Raw genomic sequence first — 16,833 nt, forward strand, 5'->3', positions numbered from 1 at the left:
GAATTTATCAGTTGCTATGAGCTGCTTTGTTTTCTGTTCGTCCAGTCAGTCCATAGCTTGTTTCCTTCTCCTTCCTATCTAATAACCCGACTACTCTTCGGCTCCCATTCGCCAAGGAATCTAGAAACTTTCATTCCAAGCTTTTCGTACAAAACACTTTGAAGCCTTACCAAGAGTATCCAGCGTCATTGCTGTGGTTAGCTTTTGTAGGATAGGTCAAACACCATCTTCAATAAGACGTATCATGCAAAGTTAGCGATAGAAAAGCAAACTGAGTATCAAAACGAGACTTGCTCAGTTTACTTGACTACTGTACAGCCCTTTCGACGTTCCACTATTATCTAAACCGAAAATGGTTGGCAGGGTCGCTTCGCATGACAGAGAAGAGGCGAATTGAGACGCTCAAGGAGGCCAAGGATAACAGTCTGGAAGGTTAGCAAGACTGTTACTGTGTTAGTCGGCATTGAGTGGTTTGGATTGATCACCACTGCTTGGGTGATGAGTATCCTTTTGATCTCGGTTGACAAGAGTACGCTAATGACTTGATAGGTGTACGTCGTCTACTCCCTTAGTACTTGAAATAGATTTAAATTTCATCAGCGATATTGATAGGCATGTTTTTAGATATGAGAAATTTATGAACATTTAAATATTATGACAAGATGAATAACAAAATTAAACTTGAACTTTTCTGGAATGGTTTTAATATAATCAGTATTTATTACGTAATTGTTTTCTCAAATAACTGATAATTAAATCACCCATTTTCATTTCACTTTTCAACTTTCTATTCCTCTCACTTTTACATTATCCAAAATCCATCATTATGCCTCACTCAACAACTTTGAAAACTTACGCAGAGCGTGTCGCCTTGCACGAAAATCCCACAGCCAAGAAGATCTTGGAGATAATGGACAGGAAAAAGACCAATCTCGCAGTTAGTGTGGATGTCACCAAGGCCGACGAGGTGCTCAAGATTGTAAGGCAAGTTGGGCCTAGCATCTGTATAGTAAAAGTAGGATTACTCCATGCTGTTTCGTCGTGAAGCTAAAAAACAAAACAAGACTCATTGCGATATCATTGAAGATTTCACTCCGCAATTTACAGAAGAGCTTGTCAAGCTCTCTCGAGAACTTGATTTCATAATTTTCGAAGATAGAAAATTTGCTGATATTGGTATGTCTCACCTCCTGTCCGCTATCTCAATGATGTCCTGACCGCGCGCCATATCAGGAAATACGGTTTCTCTTCAATACTCCTCTGGTGTCCACAAGATTGCCTCCTGGGCAGACCTTACCAATGCCCATGCTGTTCCAGGACCCGGTATCATCTCTGGCCTTTCTGCTGTTGGTAAACCGCTCGGCCGAGCTCTCTTGCTTCTCGCGGAGATGTCCTCCAAGGGCGCTCTTGCTGTCGGTGATTATACCAAGCAGACTATGCAAATGGCCAAAGAGGCGGGAAGGGAGTTTGTTATCGGCTTCATAGCCCAAAGTCGTGTTGACCAGGATGAGAAAGATGATTGGTTGATTATGTGTCCTGGCGTTGGCCTGGCTGCCAAAGGGGACAAGCATGGACAGCAGTATCGTACGCCTAAAGAAGTGGTCTACGAGGATGGGGCAGATGTCATTATCGTTGGAAGGGGTATCTATGGGGTGGATGGGGGCGAACAGGCTGTTAGAAACGAGGCAGAGAAATATAGGGCTGAGGGTTGGAAAGCATATGAGGAGAGGTTGAATAAGGGTATGTAATGAGATGTATTCAGAACTCGTGAAGGGAAAGAGAGATGGGAGGCGACGGCATCAAGGTATCAAGCAAAACGTAAAGAAAGAATACCATGTTAGTGCATGCATAAATCACCATCACCAATGTAAAATCAAAGCGTTACCCTTTGTGCAATTGCAAATGGCGATTGTCTATATATATAAAATGCATACAACTTGCAGCGCTTGCCTTGCTAATCTGAATCAATCTCAATGATATCATCATCAGCCCAATGTCCATTTTCCATATCTTCATCACTATCAAAAACAAAGTCGTTCTCTCCCAGCATAGTAGCATCGATGATCTCTTTGTTTGTCGCTTGCCTTGTTTCAACAGTACCTCCTTTTCTCAGTGTCTGTCCAGAACCAAGCTTTGCCCAACAATCTTCCTTTTCGTCATCAGTATCTTGTTGGTTTTGCTTTGAGTCATGTTGATCAATTTTTTTACCCGATTTCAAAGTGTTACCTGTCCCTCTAAAGGATTGATTAGAAGCAATAGCCTCAGTAGTTTTTTTTGGTGCTTTGGTAGAGTCATATGCTACATAAGTAAAGCCGAAGAAAAACTTTCCGGGAGGAAGGGTGAGGGCTGCTGGAACTTTACGATCTTGGTCGCCTAGGGATTCTGGAGTGATGATTTTGGGACCACTGCGAAAACTTCAGCACATAGAGTGGCGACGTCATCATGGAGAGGTTCGTACATGTTACGGCTGATTTTGGATGAAGATTCTACTTCTTCAATGGGCTTTGCTAAACCCTTGCCTTTCACTTTCCGCCCGCTCAAGCTTTGCCCGACACCTGTAAAGATCTCTTTTGGAGTCTCGCCGCCCGATCTTCCTCCTAATGAAGTCCCTGGCCTACTTCCACCAGCACTGCTAGCAGGATGTGTCTCGTTCAAATCAATATTGAGTTTATCGGCCATGGTTGGAATAGGGGCAGGCTCAGGTCGAGGTGGTTCTACATATCCTTTTGGGGTAGCAAAGTCGACTTCTAGATCAGTATCTATGACAGATATGCCAGGTCCTGGAGGCACTATTTCCATGATGAGAAATTCAAAGGTGAGAGAATTGTATGTAATTTCGATAATGTCGTTGGCTGAGAGGGTGGAATAAAATCTTAGAGCGGATTCCAGTCTAGTGGTCATGGTATGAGATACAGCCAAGAACGGAGAAGCAACCCTGCTTACACTGCTTTAGGATCAGAAACTTGCAAAAAATCTGTAGATTGAGCTTGGATTTTCACCATCTTTCCCTTTGGCAGAGTTGCACCTGTTAATCGAATCGGATCACCTTCTTCCAAGTTAAGGGTTTTCATCATCTGCAACATTATCAGGGATATAAATGCAAAGAAAGAATCATACTGACCCATGCTGGAAGGTGAACGATCCCTTCGTCCGCAATAAACTCCAAAACACCAGCATGGGTTATATGTGTCGTAGGTGATTTGGGATTGCGAAGTTTGAATGTCCAAGGGCTGGGAATGTCAAGGGCAGCTGTGCAAAGATATTAATGATTTTCAGGATATACTGCCTAAGCAATGGTAGCTTACAAAGTTTGGCAAGCGCCGAAGGGGGCATGATGACTAAACACATTTGAGCGCCATCAAAATTGAAAATGGCTATACAAACTCTTTCCACCGTACATAACCTCTGGTCTTTCCCTTCCTCCCATAACAGCAGTAGAATATGCTTTGAAATAAGCGTCATATGCCCTGCCAACCATTACAATTAGCTACTTGTTCAAATTAAGGTCTGATGGCAGTTCTCCATGTCCCGCAAAGCCCACACATGTGAATGCTGAACATACGAAGGCGGGATAATTGCTCCAAATCCCATTCCTGCACCTAAAGCTCCACCCATAAGATGCTGTAGAAAGCCTCCCGGCCCTGGAAGAGGAGGCGGAGCGGCATAAGTATCGTGGTCATAATCCTCTATGAAGCAAATTAGTCATCGTCGGTTGGCATATTCCCGGTATAATCACCGTCAGTATCATATCCATGATTCATCTTGGTAGTCTTGAGCTTCTTGCAGTAAGAATATGAGATTAGAAAAAATAAGACAAACAGGATTGAAATGCAATGCTGATAAAGCAGATGTGGACAAGCAAGCGTTGTAAGTCACGTGACTTTGACGTCAATATCAATTTTGGGCCAAAAAATGTTTCCTTTTGAGTCGATTTTTCATAGTTGCATAAAAATTGGGCAAAAAATCAAATCAGTCCTCAATTCCAGTTTGGCATTCTTATTCATTGTCATCACATACTATAAACTGCTTTCTCTTTTCTTTTTCTTTATTTATTGCTTTGTGAACCGACAGAATGTCAAATCCACATTTTCCATATCCGCCTCCAGCCGCTTCATCTCCTTCTCATACAACATACGCACCATTATCAGCAACAGCAAGGGAAACAACAGAGCCAACAATAAGATCAAGGACATTGTTTTATCTTTCCATAAGAGACTCAACAACCTTTGCTGGTCATGGAAGAAATAAGAGAGCAGAAAGAGATTACGGGCAGAATATATTGCTGGATGATGGAGGAGAGGAACAGCGTCTGATTGGCGGAAGAGAGGGATGGAATGAGGTTGGAATCAAAGAGTTGCCTCCTAGATGGTAGGTGTTATCTGTAGCCAAAACCATGGCCGAGCTACCAACATGTGGTTAAAAAATCTTATGTGGGCGACAGGGTAGATACAAGCGAAGAAATCGAGGAGATACTCAACCGTACAAGGTTAAAAAGCATGTCCAGTTTTATCACAATTAGAAAGACTTTTGGATGCTAAATCTGACAACACTTAGTCACGGCACTGGACAAGCTACATTCAAAGCACGTATTGCCAGGCTTTACGGACCGGTCTGCTGAGGAACGTGAGATCGAGAGTAGAACTGTTGACATTACTCATGTTCGTCTTGAATCAATCGTAGCCGACACTTGGTAATGATGAACAGGATTTTAGACAATGTTCCTCCTTGATCAGCGCTATACAACCAGAGACTCATACATCGCGAACTCAACGCATAGCTGTCAAGAATGTACAGCGAGGTCTTGCCCAAAAAATTCAAGAGTTATCTGAACAATTCCGCAAAAAACAAAGAGTCTACATGCAGAGTGAGCATGTTCTTTTATAAGGAGCAATAGATTGATCAAACTGCCATAGAGCTACAGGGCCATGCGATCAAAAACAAGGACCTTATGGTTGCCAGTGGGGCCATGACTCTCAAAGGCTCAGATGTTCTTGACGAGTTGGCGGAAGATGAACAAGTGTCTTCACAATCCCAGTCTCAGATCCAAGTTCATTCGTCATCAAAAATGGGTGTCGATCTCAACCAAAGAGCCAAAGAAATTGATCAAATAGCAACATCCATCTCCGAACTGGCAGAGTTGTTTAGAGATTTAGGGAATATAGTCGTGGAGCAAGGAACACTATTGGATAGCGTCGAATACAACGTCTCAATGGCCACAAGGCAGATACAGGCCGGAGAGAAGGAATTGGTTACTGCAAGCAAGTACGTCTTAAGCATTCTTTGTGCGCGAGATAAAGGGCTGATCAATCGTCAGGTATCAAGCTAGATCGGGCAAAAGAAAGTGCATTTCCTTTTTGATTCTCTGCATCGTTGCCATGATTCTTGTCATCATATTTGCTCCAGGAAATGGCTCCTTATCTTCGTCCCCCTCCGAGGCTGCTAAAGATGAAATATCGCGGCCGTCCCCTTCCATCAATGCTGCAATTGTCAAGCCCAGCGCAATAGGGAGGAGATATCTGTTTAAACCTCGTCCATCACGGACTGATCCAATCAGATAAGATGAAGCAAGATGCCTACTCAATCAGCCACATTATGTATAATCTATATGCATGCATAGACTGCTTGCATTTCAATTTTCTTCGCACTCTTCTCATTACTTATCTGTGGCCTCCAACCATGTCGCATCAGGCACGGATTTGTGGTTGGAGTCATAACCTATGAATCACAATCTTTGTTTTTTTCTTTTGACTTTTAACCTTTCTTTCGACTTTTGCAGCATTTGAAGATTCCTTAGCAATAGTTGGGAGATGTCATCTCCAAATATTGGCCCATCTGGAGCTCAAGAAGAATCAGTAGGCAAAAGGTCAGAATTGGAGCTGTACGTCTCATCCATCTCTATTCGCCTTTTGCTTTGAATCTCCAAAGAAAACCTAGAGAAGCTGATTGCTATAAACAAGGGAGATCGCATTGCTTAGATGTGCAGGCGAAATACGGCCGGGTGCGTTGTCTGTTGTGGGCCTCGTCCATCTTTATACCGACTAGGAAACTTATGTCTATCACTATAACGTAGTGGGCAAATACAAGCATTTTCAAATAATGAGCCTTCAGGCACAATTATATCAACGGTCAAATGTTATGATATCTATTCCGGAATTATGGAAAAGGCTAGATGAGTTGTACAACCTGGAAGAACTTGATGCCATGGTTTGTCACCAAGAGGTACTGGCAAAGCTAAATCACTATAGGATGACAGTCCTTCTTTGCCAAGTTCTCCAAAAGCTCTTTCACCACTTCCTTCTCCAAAACGTTCCCAAAGGTCGTCACTCTCTCCTCTCTCAGACTTGGACTCACCGCCAGAGGCAAACACAAGGTCAAAGGACAAGCAAAAAGCCAAGGTCAAAGTCATCTCTAAATCCACCCAAATCATCAACTCTGATCACTTTCGCCGAGCTTTTGATTTGCCCTATTTTCTTGCTGCTCCGAGCAAAGTCAGGCAAGTGCTATATGAAACAGATGAGGAGGAAGAAGAGGAAGGATTGGAATCAAATGAGGAGGATGGTTCGGATACAGACATAGATTTGTCTGATAGCGAAGTAATGTCTTGGCAAACGCTCATATATTCACGAGCTCTTGCGTCAGATGTAGAGCAGGACTGGAACTCTCCTAAAACGTCACCCATCAAGGCATCCTTAAGGAAAAGGAGACGGCTGAGTATGGCTTCTATCGTGAGTTCCAGAAGAGATAGGGATAGTGCCAGACCCCGAAAGTCTGAGACACCCAAACCTCCTATCTCTGGAGCCCGATATAGTAGAACAGAAGATGCAAAGAGAAAGAGAGGCAGACCACGAAGAGCTAATCAAGACGAGGAAAGCGAAGAAGAGAGCCCTAAGAAGTGGTCAACAGATACGGTGAGTGCGACTCGTTTCGAGTGACAAGCTATTGACAAAAGGTATAGCAAAGGAGAAGAAGATGAAGTGAATGGTATAAACGTATTGTATCGTGGGCATCAAGAGATGACATTGGAGGCGTTGACAGGAATGTGTTTGTCCGTCGCAATTGTCAATGGTAGGGCACGTCTATGAGCTTGATGAGAGCGGGCGGTCATTCTCGCCCTTCCATTCGGCTTGCTGCCTGTCCATACGATGATTTTTTTGATACAATGATCAGAGGACCATCCTATCGAGCAATCCTCTTAACCATCTTAGGCAGCATTCTCTATCCCCATAGCATGCATAAGCATCCGCTCATCCTAGCTTGTCATGTTGAATCGTTTATAGCAGCCGGCACCCAGCTTATAGACATGTACTCAGCAATGTTTATCTCCCACAACAATCATCCTCTGTACCGGCTCCTTGGATTTTATTGTTGACTGTTACTCATTCTTGAACGTCTGAAAAAAGGTAGAGAAGAGGAGCAACAACCTCCAGTAGTGAGACGGAGTTTCCATATCCACCTGTGAGTCGTTTGAAAGCTGAGATTTTTACGGACTTTTACTGATTGTACGATATAAGAGATTCTTGGTAAACCAAACCTCAGCTTGAATGTTGATCCCACTTCCACGATAGCTGTTGATTCGGATGTCATGATGCTAATCGTATATACCCATTGTAACCGCAACCGACTTTCTTCGTTTAGACACTGTCTCTACCCTCCTTTTGATGGCCTCCTGTTCACTCTTATCCCATACTGGCTCAATTCGTTTTTATAGCTGCACAGGCGCTGCTACCTCTTCAAGATTTTAGAGCTTCCATCTGAGGGCATTTCAGATACTTCAATGGAGTCGTTGGGAATATGCAGAATTATATGCAAGATCAGTGGAACGATCGACTCAACGATGTTCATGCTTCCCGGTTCAGTTGAGCCTTTATCGGTGAAAACAACTCGACCCCGATCTTGAGAAAGGTAGGATGTAGTCCAAAGAGGTCTCTTGGTAGTTGTCAATACAGTGATGTTGTCTTTGCATTTACAACTTAGAGGAAAAGGAATATTCTGTGGCCAAAATTTGGACAGTGAAAGAGCTTGATCTGGCTTGGTTTGATATCTCATCCTCAATCGTGATAAGATTCTTTCTGATATTCAAAACACTCTTCTACTCACATCGTCTAGAAGGGAAGGTCTGTTGAATTTTGAAGAGTTGTTGTCATGTAACGACGTCTTACAACGAACTATAGATTCATGAACTATTGGCAGGTGTCCGTCATACTCGTTGGCAATTTCGCGCACGAGTCAAGGTTTATCGGGCAATCTGTATAGTATGAAGATATTTTGTTGAACGACAGAATCAGTAGGCATGCGTTTGGTCATCAACACTCAAATAAGTAATGAAATGAGTGTTTAAAAGTAAAATAGAATATTCTAAACCAGAAGATTGCGAACACGCTAAGGTGGTCAAGTGCTTTCCCTTCAGGATGAACAGATTTATGAACATGCATAGCAACTAAATCATCCACGAGTCAGACACATATTAAGCAAGAACCGATCCGCAATTTATAAACCTCTTTTGAGATATTATCGGATTCCAATTGCCCTGTTGATGAAAATAATAATAATATAGTATGACGCCCTCATGTATGTGCGTCTTAGAATGTCACATTTCCACCCTATACGATCAAGTCTCAGCCACACAATCAATGATCAATAGATATTAAGGCCATACAGTTTCATCCGCAGAGTCTTCGTGAAAGGGTTTTCCAGCAATTTGAGCTTTTAGTCGAGTGATTTCGTTTTCGAGCTCGGACACTTTGAGGTTGTGCGCCTCGTGCAACCGCGTTATTGATGGCGAACTGGGCTTTTTGGTTGATGGAGAAGTAGGAGGAGTGCGAGTAGATGCCTGTTGCAAGGATTAGCTGCCAGACTTAAAGTTCCTATTGGCGACTTACAGCAAGCTTAGCAACAAGACTATTTTTCTCGACTCTCTCATCCTCCAACTCTACTCTGAGATTCTTGATCTGCCCCCTCAAGTTTTCCATTTCCGTCTCATACTTGTTTTTAAGTTGTGCGCTTTCTTCAGCCTTTTGTTCGGCAGAACCGGCAGCATCTTCTTGTTGCTGTTGTTGCATAGCAAAAAGAGTTTGTTCAAAATGTGCCTTATTCATTTCGGCAACCTTTTGCAAATTTGTCAATGGTAAAACGGTTCCAAACGCAACGCACCTCTTTAGCACCTGTAAGCTCATCAGAAACATGCTGCAATTCTGCCTTTACTCTCTTTAGTTCTTCTTCGACTTCAGAATCGCCATTCTTTTCTAATTTTTTGGCATTCTCGGCTTCTCCCTTGAGCCTCCTGACTTCTTCCTCTATGTGATCCTTCTCCTCTAAAATTTCTTCCAACTTGGCTTTGTCTTGTTCTATTTGCGCATTGGCAGCTTTCAGAGAGAGCTCAAGGGTATTGATCGCAGTGTTGTGGTCGGAACCAAGGGATGAAAGGGTGGTAGCATGTGAGGCTTTAAGAGAATCAAGTTCAGACTGATGGGCTGCTTGGAGTTGTGAGTGTGTAGCTGCGAGATCTTTGCGGATAGAAGCAAGTTCTTGTTGATGCTCTTGATTGGCAGTTTGCTGCAGTCACAAGTCAGTCAATAAACCTCACACGTATGACATGCGCACTTTTGCGTTCTCAAAAGCCACAGCATACTTAGCTTCTGACTCAGCGTTGGACTGTTCAATTCTCTTTTCTAAATCTTCAATAATTTGCTCCATGTTCTTCTCTTTTTCTTTACTCTCTTGCCTGGCTTGTTTGAGGGTTTCCAGCTCCTTTCCTACTTGTGCTAGCTGATCTATAAGCTCTTTAACTTCTTTTTCTCGTTCTGACTTTTCTTTTTTGAGCGTAGCGACTTCATCTTCAAGAGTGGTAATAGTCGATTGGGATCCTTGTGCGGCTTCAAGAAGGAGTGCCTCATGTTTGGATGAAGCATTGTTAAGCTGCTTTTGCAAGTCGGCGACTGCTTCAGGATGCCGCGAGGAAATTTCGACAAGTTCGGCATAGGTTGTAGAAAGTTGATTGTGAGCTGTACGCAAAGCGTCAAGCTCTTCCCTGCTCGCGTCGGCGTGGCTAGAAACTCTTTTCGAGACCTCGAGATGCTCTGTGTGCTCAGTCTTAAGAGTCTCTAACTCCTGCTCCAAAGCCTACATTTTCATGTCAACAGAATCATATATTAAAAACCAAAGAACTCACAGCCTTTTCCTCGGCCCACTTTCCTTCATCGCCTTTCCTCTCGTCTTTTTCACGTTGGAGAACACCTTCAAGTACTGTGATCTTCTTTTCCAACTCACTGATACGATCTCGCAAACCGGAGCCATCAGTTAAGGACTTGTTTGTCTCTTGCTCTTTTTCGGTGATTTTCTTCTCAAGATTTTGCTTTTCTTGTTCGAGATTGTCGAGGCGAGTTGCAAGCTCAGTTTTGGCAGTCTGGATTTCAGATAGGGCACTTTCTTGGCTCGCAGTCAAAGAACGAAGCTGACTGAGCTCATCTTCTGCTATTTTCAAACTTGACTTGAGAGTTTCAAGTTCAGAGGTGGATTGGGAGAACTGGGAATTGGCAACAGCAAGCTGTTCTTGTGTAGAAGCGTAATCGGCGCCGAGTCTAAGCAACAAATTAGTACGACGCCAGATGACAAGACAACGACGTATACTTTTGAAGTTTTTCAATCATCTCTTTCATGACTGCAGACTTTTCCTCATCCGCGGCTCTAAGCTGTGTCTTATGTAAAGCTTTCAATTCGGAGATTTGAGCTTCAAAGTCGGTACCTGTACTGCTAGTAGTAGTCGAAGATTCATTTTGGATTTTCTCAACAGCTTGAGCATGGCTAGACCAGTAGTCAATTTGAGGCATATAAAGGTGAAAATGCTGACCTTTCTTCAATCTCCTTCTTTTCCTCAATCAATCTTGCAATTTTTTCCTCATATTTGCCCTTTTCCTCTTCAATGGATTTTTCTAACTCTTCAATCTTTGCTTTGAGATTGACAGTCTCTTTATCGTTATTAATAACACTCGGTACAGAACCAGCCGCACCAATCTGGGCAACATCAGCTGCAGGACGGACACTTGAAGGTGCCAAGGAAGTCCGTCCAGCTGCAGGCCTTGTAATTCCAGGTTTAACTACGGCTCCAGTGCCGGAAGTGCCTGCGCGTTGAGCAGCGAGGCGGCGTGTAGTAGCAAATGCAGAGGAAGTTGTTGAAGGACGCGAAATTCGATTTGTGGTGGTAGAAGTTGCTGGCTCGGGTTTCTTGGCTGCATTGGAAGCGCTAGAGGCAGCTGGTCGAACGACACCTGTTTTAGCAACTGTGCGAGATGACGCAGCCGAAGGAACGCTTGGCTTTGTGACTGTAGGTCGCTTGGCTACACCAGTGCCTGATACGGAGGCAGATGCAGGTCGAGCAGTTCCAGATGAGGTAGTTCTGTCAGACGCGGATGTACCACTTCTTCTAGCTTCCTTTGCAGAAGCAGTAGTAGATGTTGGCTTCGCCGTGCTAGATGTTCCTGTCGTTGCAGGTCGGCCCGACGTTGACAGCCTGATAGTGTGACCAGGCCTAGCAGGTGTAGGGACGGGTTTGGCCTTGGCTGTAGCAGACATAGATTTAGCATCGTTGGCTGTTCTCGCAGGAGCAAGAGAAGGCCTTGAAAGACGATTTGAGGCTGCAGTACCCACAGAGGTCCTTGGTGGCGTGGGCTTGGGAACACCAGCTACAAAGGAGTCAGAGGTCGTTAACTTTGCAGAGTAATCATAGGCTAGACGCCATACTACCAAACACACCGCTCTTGAGTATTTTTCTCACTCCGTTCTCTTTTTGCTTGTCATCTCTGTTTACAACCGTGGGCTCTGTTGGCTTGTCTTTCAAACCTGTGATGTCCTTTTCAACAGTTTGCTCTGGTGCACCGTGTCCATTCTGCTCTGCTTTGAAAATCGGAGCAGACTCTTCAGGAGCAGCAGGTGCTTCTTCCTCACCGTTGTCCTCTCCAGAAATCTCTTCTGACGCCTCCAGCCCGTCACCCTCGCCCTCGTCCACTTGAGCTTCACTCGTCTCCGCCCTGTCCTCTTCGCTGACAACTTCTGAACTAACGTTGCCGAGTGTCTGGAGAGCGGTGTCCTTAATGGACGAACTGTCTGTCGTTTCCATCTTTCCGCAATATCGTCTCAATCCGATGAATTTGACGACTTGTTGGAAAGAAATAAAAAATGTAAAAGTCAAATGAGAGCGCGTTTGGAATAACGCGTCGCACGGACTACCTCCACGTCATCACTTTTTGACTTCGTTTTTACCATTGCAACGTTTCTAGCTTTTAATTGCATTTAAACCATATAGATATATATATATATATAGATCAAATGAGCTGGCTGAAACGATTACTAAGCAGAGTTCTAGGTGAATTCGCTGAAATACCCAACGTCCCATCGCTTACTCATGCATGTACACAGTTTGGCCATGAGTCTGGTCAAGTCTCTTCATCCAAAGTTATCCCTCCATACTTTTGTTACATACTTCTCCTTCCCATGCTTCAACTGGAATGCTCAGGCCAACACTCGCCCTGCGTAACCTCTCTCCATTCTGTCCAATACTTGGCTCAGAGTGATACGTCAAACCCTCTAAAATAGCTACCTATATAGCTTATTTCTGGCTGAGGTCGGAACCAAATTGATTTTTACGTAATATACACTGCGTTTAGGACGCTCTGTCCCCTGCGACACACTAACGAAAAAGCTGTAAATGTAAAATATTTAATTTTGATTTTGCATTTTCATCTCGCAACAACTCAACTGGTTTGGGAAGTAAAGTAAGCGTTTGTGTACAACACTGAGCGAAAGATGTTTGGTCCATGAGCTGCTTGCGGACAGTGGCTGCAACAGCTGCGGAGTTCTGTCGTTGCAGTAACAATTTTTTGGATTACTGGGGTTGATATGGCAACTGATTATTTTGATTTTATCACGACGTACAGCGCTGACTGGTTCTCTCCTCTTCCATCTTTGCCTCGTCATCAATAGAATCAACACTCATTTGCAACGACCAATATTCATTCATTTCACCCTATAGACGCTCAACACCTGTGGACGCTCTAAATTCCCCATATAGACAAGATGCAACTCGCTACTCTCCTGCCGCTTCTCGCTCTGCTGGCTTCTTCGGCCTTTGCTCGCTCTGCAGCTCATCCCCATGCCGCCGCCCGCCGACATCAGGCCAACGAACGCGAGTATATCAAAGCAGCTGCTGAAGGCCGAGATGCGCTTCACCCTAGGTCTTTGACTGAGAAGTCGACCAGGCGCAAGATCACCAGGCGTGGCGCCAACTGTAAAGCCAAGGATACTACAGCCTCAACCGCGACCGCCAGTGCTGTGACCTCATCGTTTGCAAATGCTGCTGCATACCAACAGCCTTCTAATTATGTAAGTTTTGGAACATTAGAATCAAGGATGAGAAAACTCACAAGAGTCACGCAGTCCTCAAAAGCAGTTACCGTTACTTCCACGAATGCAGCCGCTACAGCCTCTACCTCTGCCGCCACGACTGTGAATAGTGGCAATCTCACACCAAACAACATCAAGGCTGGTATTGCAGGTGGTGACGCCTATAACATGGTTGGCAATCATGTCGGATGGTGGTATGGTAAGTGTAATCTGATCTATTAAAGGCGCACCTTTCCTTTTTAGGCAAGAAGCTGCGCGTAGATTATTTTTGGCCAGTGTTCTAACTATTGAATAGACTGGAACCCCGTCCCTACTGGGCACACTGGTAGCCCCATCGCCGTCAATATGCTTTGGGGTGCTGGTGCCGTTGACCAGAAGGACGCTGAGCGTCTTGCTGCTTTCAAAGCCATCACTGACACTCCTACTTACATTATTGGCTTTGAGGAGCCCGACTGTTCTACTCCGGGAAGTTCAAACATTGCTGTGTCTGATGGTGAGCTGTTGCATTTTTACTGTGAGCCGCGACTGACAATGATTTAGCTGCCCAGCTTTGGGACAGCACCATCGCACCTTGGAAGCAAAATGGCTCTATCCTTCTTTCTCCCTCTATGTGCCACCAAGCCGCTGAGCAATACACTAAGTGGCTCACTACTTTCAAAACTCAAATTTCTACCCCTTGGGATGTCACCAACTTGCACATCAACAAGAACAGCATGGACGGTGTAAAAGCAGACATTGACTATTACTACAACACTTTTGGGAAACCCATCTGGGTTACTGAAGTATGTCATTTCTTTTTTGTACCTCCGCCATAACTAACCTCGTGTTAGTTTGCCTGTGTCGATGATAGCTCTGGTTTCACCCCTTGCACCGACCAAAATGAGATCAATCAGTTTATTAACGACATTGTCGACCTTTTCCAATCTGATAACCGTGTCTACGCCTATGCCTATTCCAACGGCGACGGTCTTTCTACACAATGGATGATGGTCAATAACGGTGTTCTCACGTATGCCCACCCATCTGACTGGATGATGAATTATACTGATGAGGCATGTGTAGCGAGTCTGGTCAGACCTATATCACTGCCATTGCGAAATACCATTAGGCGAATCTTTGAGCGATCTCTATCATCTTTTATCTTTAAAATGTTCCCATACTTTTTTTTTTTTCGGGATGTTTCCATAGATTGGTTCATAACTCGGACTGGAGCTGTCTTGTATCAGAAAGCTGGCTTTCTCTATAACAGGCATGCGGCCCATTTTTTCCACATCTATTGCTTTTGCTTTGCTTCTTTGGTATAAACCAAAGATTTCTGATGTGCATTACACAATTAAGTTATAAAAACGTTTGGAGAACGGCGTGCTATGATGCATACCTTTATCCAAAACAACTCTGTGCTCTTACTCTCAGATTACCTGGTTGTGGGCTGAGACACAACGACAGCTCGCTGCTTCCAAGACAACTTTATAGCCCATTGGCATATCCAGCCACCTCACACATATTGCATATTATACAAAAAGTAATGACCAGAATCCCAATAATGAATCAAAATGCCTTGTATGTCCAATCTCCGCCTAACATGGTCCCGCTCACCTTCATAGCTCGAAGACCTGCCGCATCACACTCGAGAGGGTTCGCCTTGAGAATCACAATGTCTGCTCTATCTCCAACTTCAAGTTTCTTTTTGCCATTCTACCAACTGACCGTTAGTAATGTCTCTATAGAAAGCACTGTTCTTACAGATGTAGATGCTGCCCAAGCCACTTCAAGGTCGATAATTTGCTCCTTGCAAAATGGGTTCCGCTCATCACCGCTGCCTGCCCGGGTGATTGCTACAGCAATGGCTTCCCATGGCTGGAGAGGAGCGACAGGACAGTCACTGCCCATCTTTATCGGCACACCTGCATCAACAAGCCATCGAAAAGGATAAGCTCGATGCTCTCTGCCAGGCCAGAACCGGTGGCAGAGCTCGCGGTCGTCAACGAGATGGCAAGGTTGGATGGACGCAATCACGCCGAGAGAGCGAAAGAGAGGGAGGTCTTCAAAAGAGAGCAGCTGGGCATGCTCAATGGTCGACCCAGGGAGGACTTTTTTCTCTGCCCTGGCCAACGCCTGGAGAGTCAGTTGGTTGGCATGGTCGCCAATGGCATGGATAGCCATCCGGAATCCGTTCTCGGTCCCACGCTTGATGAGCTCGCCGAGTGCTTCAGGCTTGTAGGCCAACATGCCAAAGTTGTCGGGTAAGCCAGGATAATGATCGTGGCAGTAGGCAGTCTGGGAGCCAAGAGAACCATCAGTGACGACCTTGAAGGGACCAACTTTGATGAGGCCGCCGCATCCAACAACGTCGTCTCCAGTCTTGTAGCCCCGGTCGATGGCGTACTGGAGATGCTCTGTGTACATGCCAACGTGAACCCGGAGGGAACGAAAGCCCTTGTCGTAACGTCGCTTCCAGCTGCGAATCCCAAAGTCCCATTCGAGGTCAACAATCTCTGTCACGCCGAGAGACCTGTCATCGTCAGCGGCTGCCAGTCAAAGTTTCCAACCCACGCAGCATATTCGGACTCTTTGCATATCCAATCGTCAATGGCGTTCTCGTCAACATTGTTAATGACTTGAAACATGGCAAACGCCTCGTCTTCATAGACGTATCCAGAGTGGCCATCCGCCTTATGGCCGGCGTGCTCCAATCCGCGAGAGTTGCAGCAGATGGAATGGTAGCCATTGAAGAAGAGAAAGATGGGACGTTCCGTACTGATCTTGTCGAGAGCCTCGCGGGTGAGGCGTTCCGGGTCTTGCCAACCAGCGTTGCGAAGGTTGATGGCGCAAAAGTTGGCATTGTAAGTAGGAGCAAACTTTGGATCATGGATAGCGGCGGCAACTTGGTCGAGAACCTGTTGGACAGAGGTCGCCTTCTGGAGGTCAAGCCGGCGGCTATGTAGTGCATTCAACTTGGTATGGGTATGCCAGTCGATGAGACTCTGTGTATCCCAGTCAGCAGGTGTAGTGGGTGGACGATCAACTCACCGGGCTGACCCATGGAGAGTCGAGCTTCTGGACGTCAACTACATCGTCCGTCTTGACGTGCTGTATCTCTCCAGATGGTTGAATCGCAGCGACGATGCCATCTTTAACAATGATGTCGTATGTCGTGTTGGCGGAATACCCCACCAGTAGAGCGTTCTTGAACAAAGTCGTCTTGGTCATGGCAACTCTGGACAGGGGTGGATAGGGAATGACCCAGCATCCAGCCGGTTTTATACCTCTCGACTCATGCCTGCAGCAATGCTTCTACAGTAAGGGCGCCCTCGCTCTTTTTGCTCGTTTGACGCCTTAAGAAGGCTGGAATTACGATGTGATCAAAGGTTTGATTAGCCGCGCGCCCATTGTCACATTTTTTGGCCGAAAGGATGACAGGGACAGGCTTTTGTGGAT

General features: G+C 45.1%; 7 protein-coding genes across 7 annotated transcripts; 4 read left to right on the forward strand and 3 right to left on the reverse strand.

Moving 5' to 3' along the window:
- Positions 1 to 826: 826 nt before the first annotated feature.
- L203_102611 (orotidine 5'-phosphate decarboxylase) lies at positions 827 to 1,748 on the forward strand (the record flags this gene model as incomplete). The annotated part of the gene is made up of 3 exons (XM_066212034.1): positions 827 to 1,015; positions 1,065 to 1,176; positions 1,234 to 1,748. 3 exons carry the CDS (start codon positions 827 to 829, stop codon positions 1,746 to 1,748), a joined length of 816 nt encoding a protein of 271 aa, XP_066068131.1.
- Positions 1,749 to 1,954: 206 nt separating this feature from the next.
- On the reverse strand, positions 1,955 to 3,761 carry L203_102612 (uncharacterized protein; the record flags this gene model as incomplete). Its single annotated transcript, XM_066212035.1, has 8 exons — positions 1,955 to 2,405; positions 2,459 to 2,890; positions 2,944 to 3,074; positions 3,122 to 3,249; positions 3,306 to 3,338; positions 3,385 to 3,467; positions 3,563 to 3,686; positions 3,737 to 3,761. 8 exons carry the CDS (start codon positions 3,759 to 3,761, stop codon positions 1,955 to 1,957), a joined length of 1,407 nt encoding a protein of 468 aa, XP_066068132.1.
- Positions 3,762 to 4,072: 311 nt separating this feature from the next.
- Positions 4,073 to 5,558, forward strand: L203_102613 (uncharacterized protein; the record flags this gene model as incomplete). Its single annotated transcript, XM_066212036.1, has 6 exons — positions 4,073 to 4,368; positions 4,442 to 4,494; positions 4,555 to 4,658; positions 4,705 to 4,864; positions 4,914 to 5,262; positions 5,315 to 5,558. 6 exons carry the CDS (start codon positions 4,073 to 4,075, stop codon positions 5,556 to 5,558), a joined length of 1,206 nt encoding a protein of 401 aa, XP_066068133.1.
- Positions 5,559 to 5,807: 249 nt separating this feature from the next.
- On the forward strand, positions 5,808 to 6,973 carry L203_102614 (uncharacterized protein; the record flags this gene model as incomplete). The annotated part of the gene is made up of 5 exons (XM_066212037.1): positions 5,808 to 5,878; positions 5,958 to 5,998; positions 6,071 to 6,132; positions 6,246 to 6,908; positions 6,956 to 6,973. 5 exons carry the CDS (start codon positions 5,808 to 5,810, stop codon positions 6,971 to 6,973), a joined length of 855 nt encoding a protein of 284 aa, XP_066068134.1.
- Positions 6,974 to 8,579: 1,606 nt separating this feature from the next.
- L203_102615 (uncharacterized protein) lies at positions 8,580 to 12,112 on the reverse strand (the record flags this gene model as incomplete). Its single annotated transcript, XM_066212038.1, has 9 exons — positions 8,580 to 8,600; positions 8,657 to 8,830; positions 8,880 to 9,104; positions 9,151 to 9,552; positions 9,601 to 10,119; positions 10,169 to 10,577; positions 10,627 to 10,800; positions 10,847 to 11,678; positions 11,737 to 12,112. 9 exons carry the CDS (start codon positions 12,110 to 12,112, stop codon positions 8,580 to 8,582), a joined length of 3,132 nt encoding a protein of 1,043 aa, XP_066068135.1.
- A 956-nt stretch (positions 12,113 to 13,068) lies between these two features.
- Positions 13,069 to 14,503, forward strand: L203_102616 (uncharacterized protein; the record flags this gene model as incomplete). The annotated part of the gene is made up of 6 exons (XM_066212039.1): positions 13,069 to 13,374; positions 13,429 to 13,594; positions 13,691 to 13,888; positions 13,936 to 14,177; positions 14,226 to 14,404; positions 14,458 to 14,503. 6 exons carry the CDS (start codon positions 13,069 to 13,071, stop codon positions 14,501 to 14,503), a joined length of 1,137 nt encoding a protein of 378 aa, XP_066068136.1.
- Positions 14,504 to 14,943: 440 nt separating this feature from the next.
- Positions 14,944 to 16,605, reverse strand: L203_102617 (uncharacterized protein; the record flags this gene model as incomplete). Its single annotated transcript, XM_066212040.1, has 4 exons — positions 14,944 to 15,090; positions 15,139 to 15,907; positions 15,964 to 16,379; positions 16,426 to 16,605. The coding sequence occupies 4 exons, from the start codon at positions 16,603 to 16,605 to the stop codon at positions 14,944 to 14,946; spliced, it is 1,512 nt and encodes a 503-aa protein (XP_066068137.1).
- Between the last annotated feature and the right edge of the window lie 228 nt (positions 16,606 to 16,833).

Source organism: Cryptococcus depauperatus, chromosome 3 (assembly GCF_001720195.1).
Source record: "Cryptococcus depauperatus CBS 7841 chromosome 3, complete sequence".
Lineage (NCBI taxonomy): Eukaryota > Fungi > Basidiomycota > Tremellomycetes > Tremellales > Cryptococcaceae > Cryptococcus > Cryptococcus depauperatus.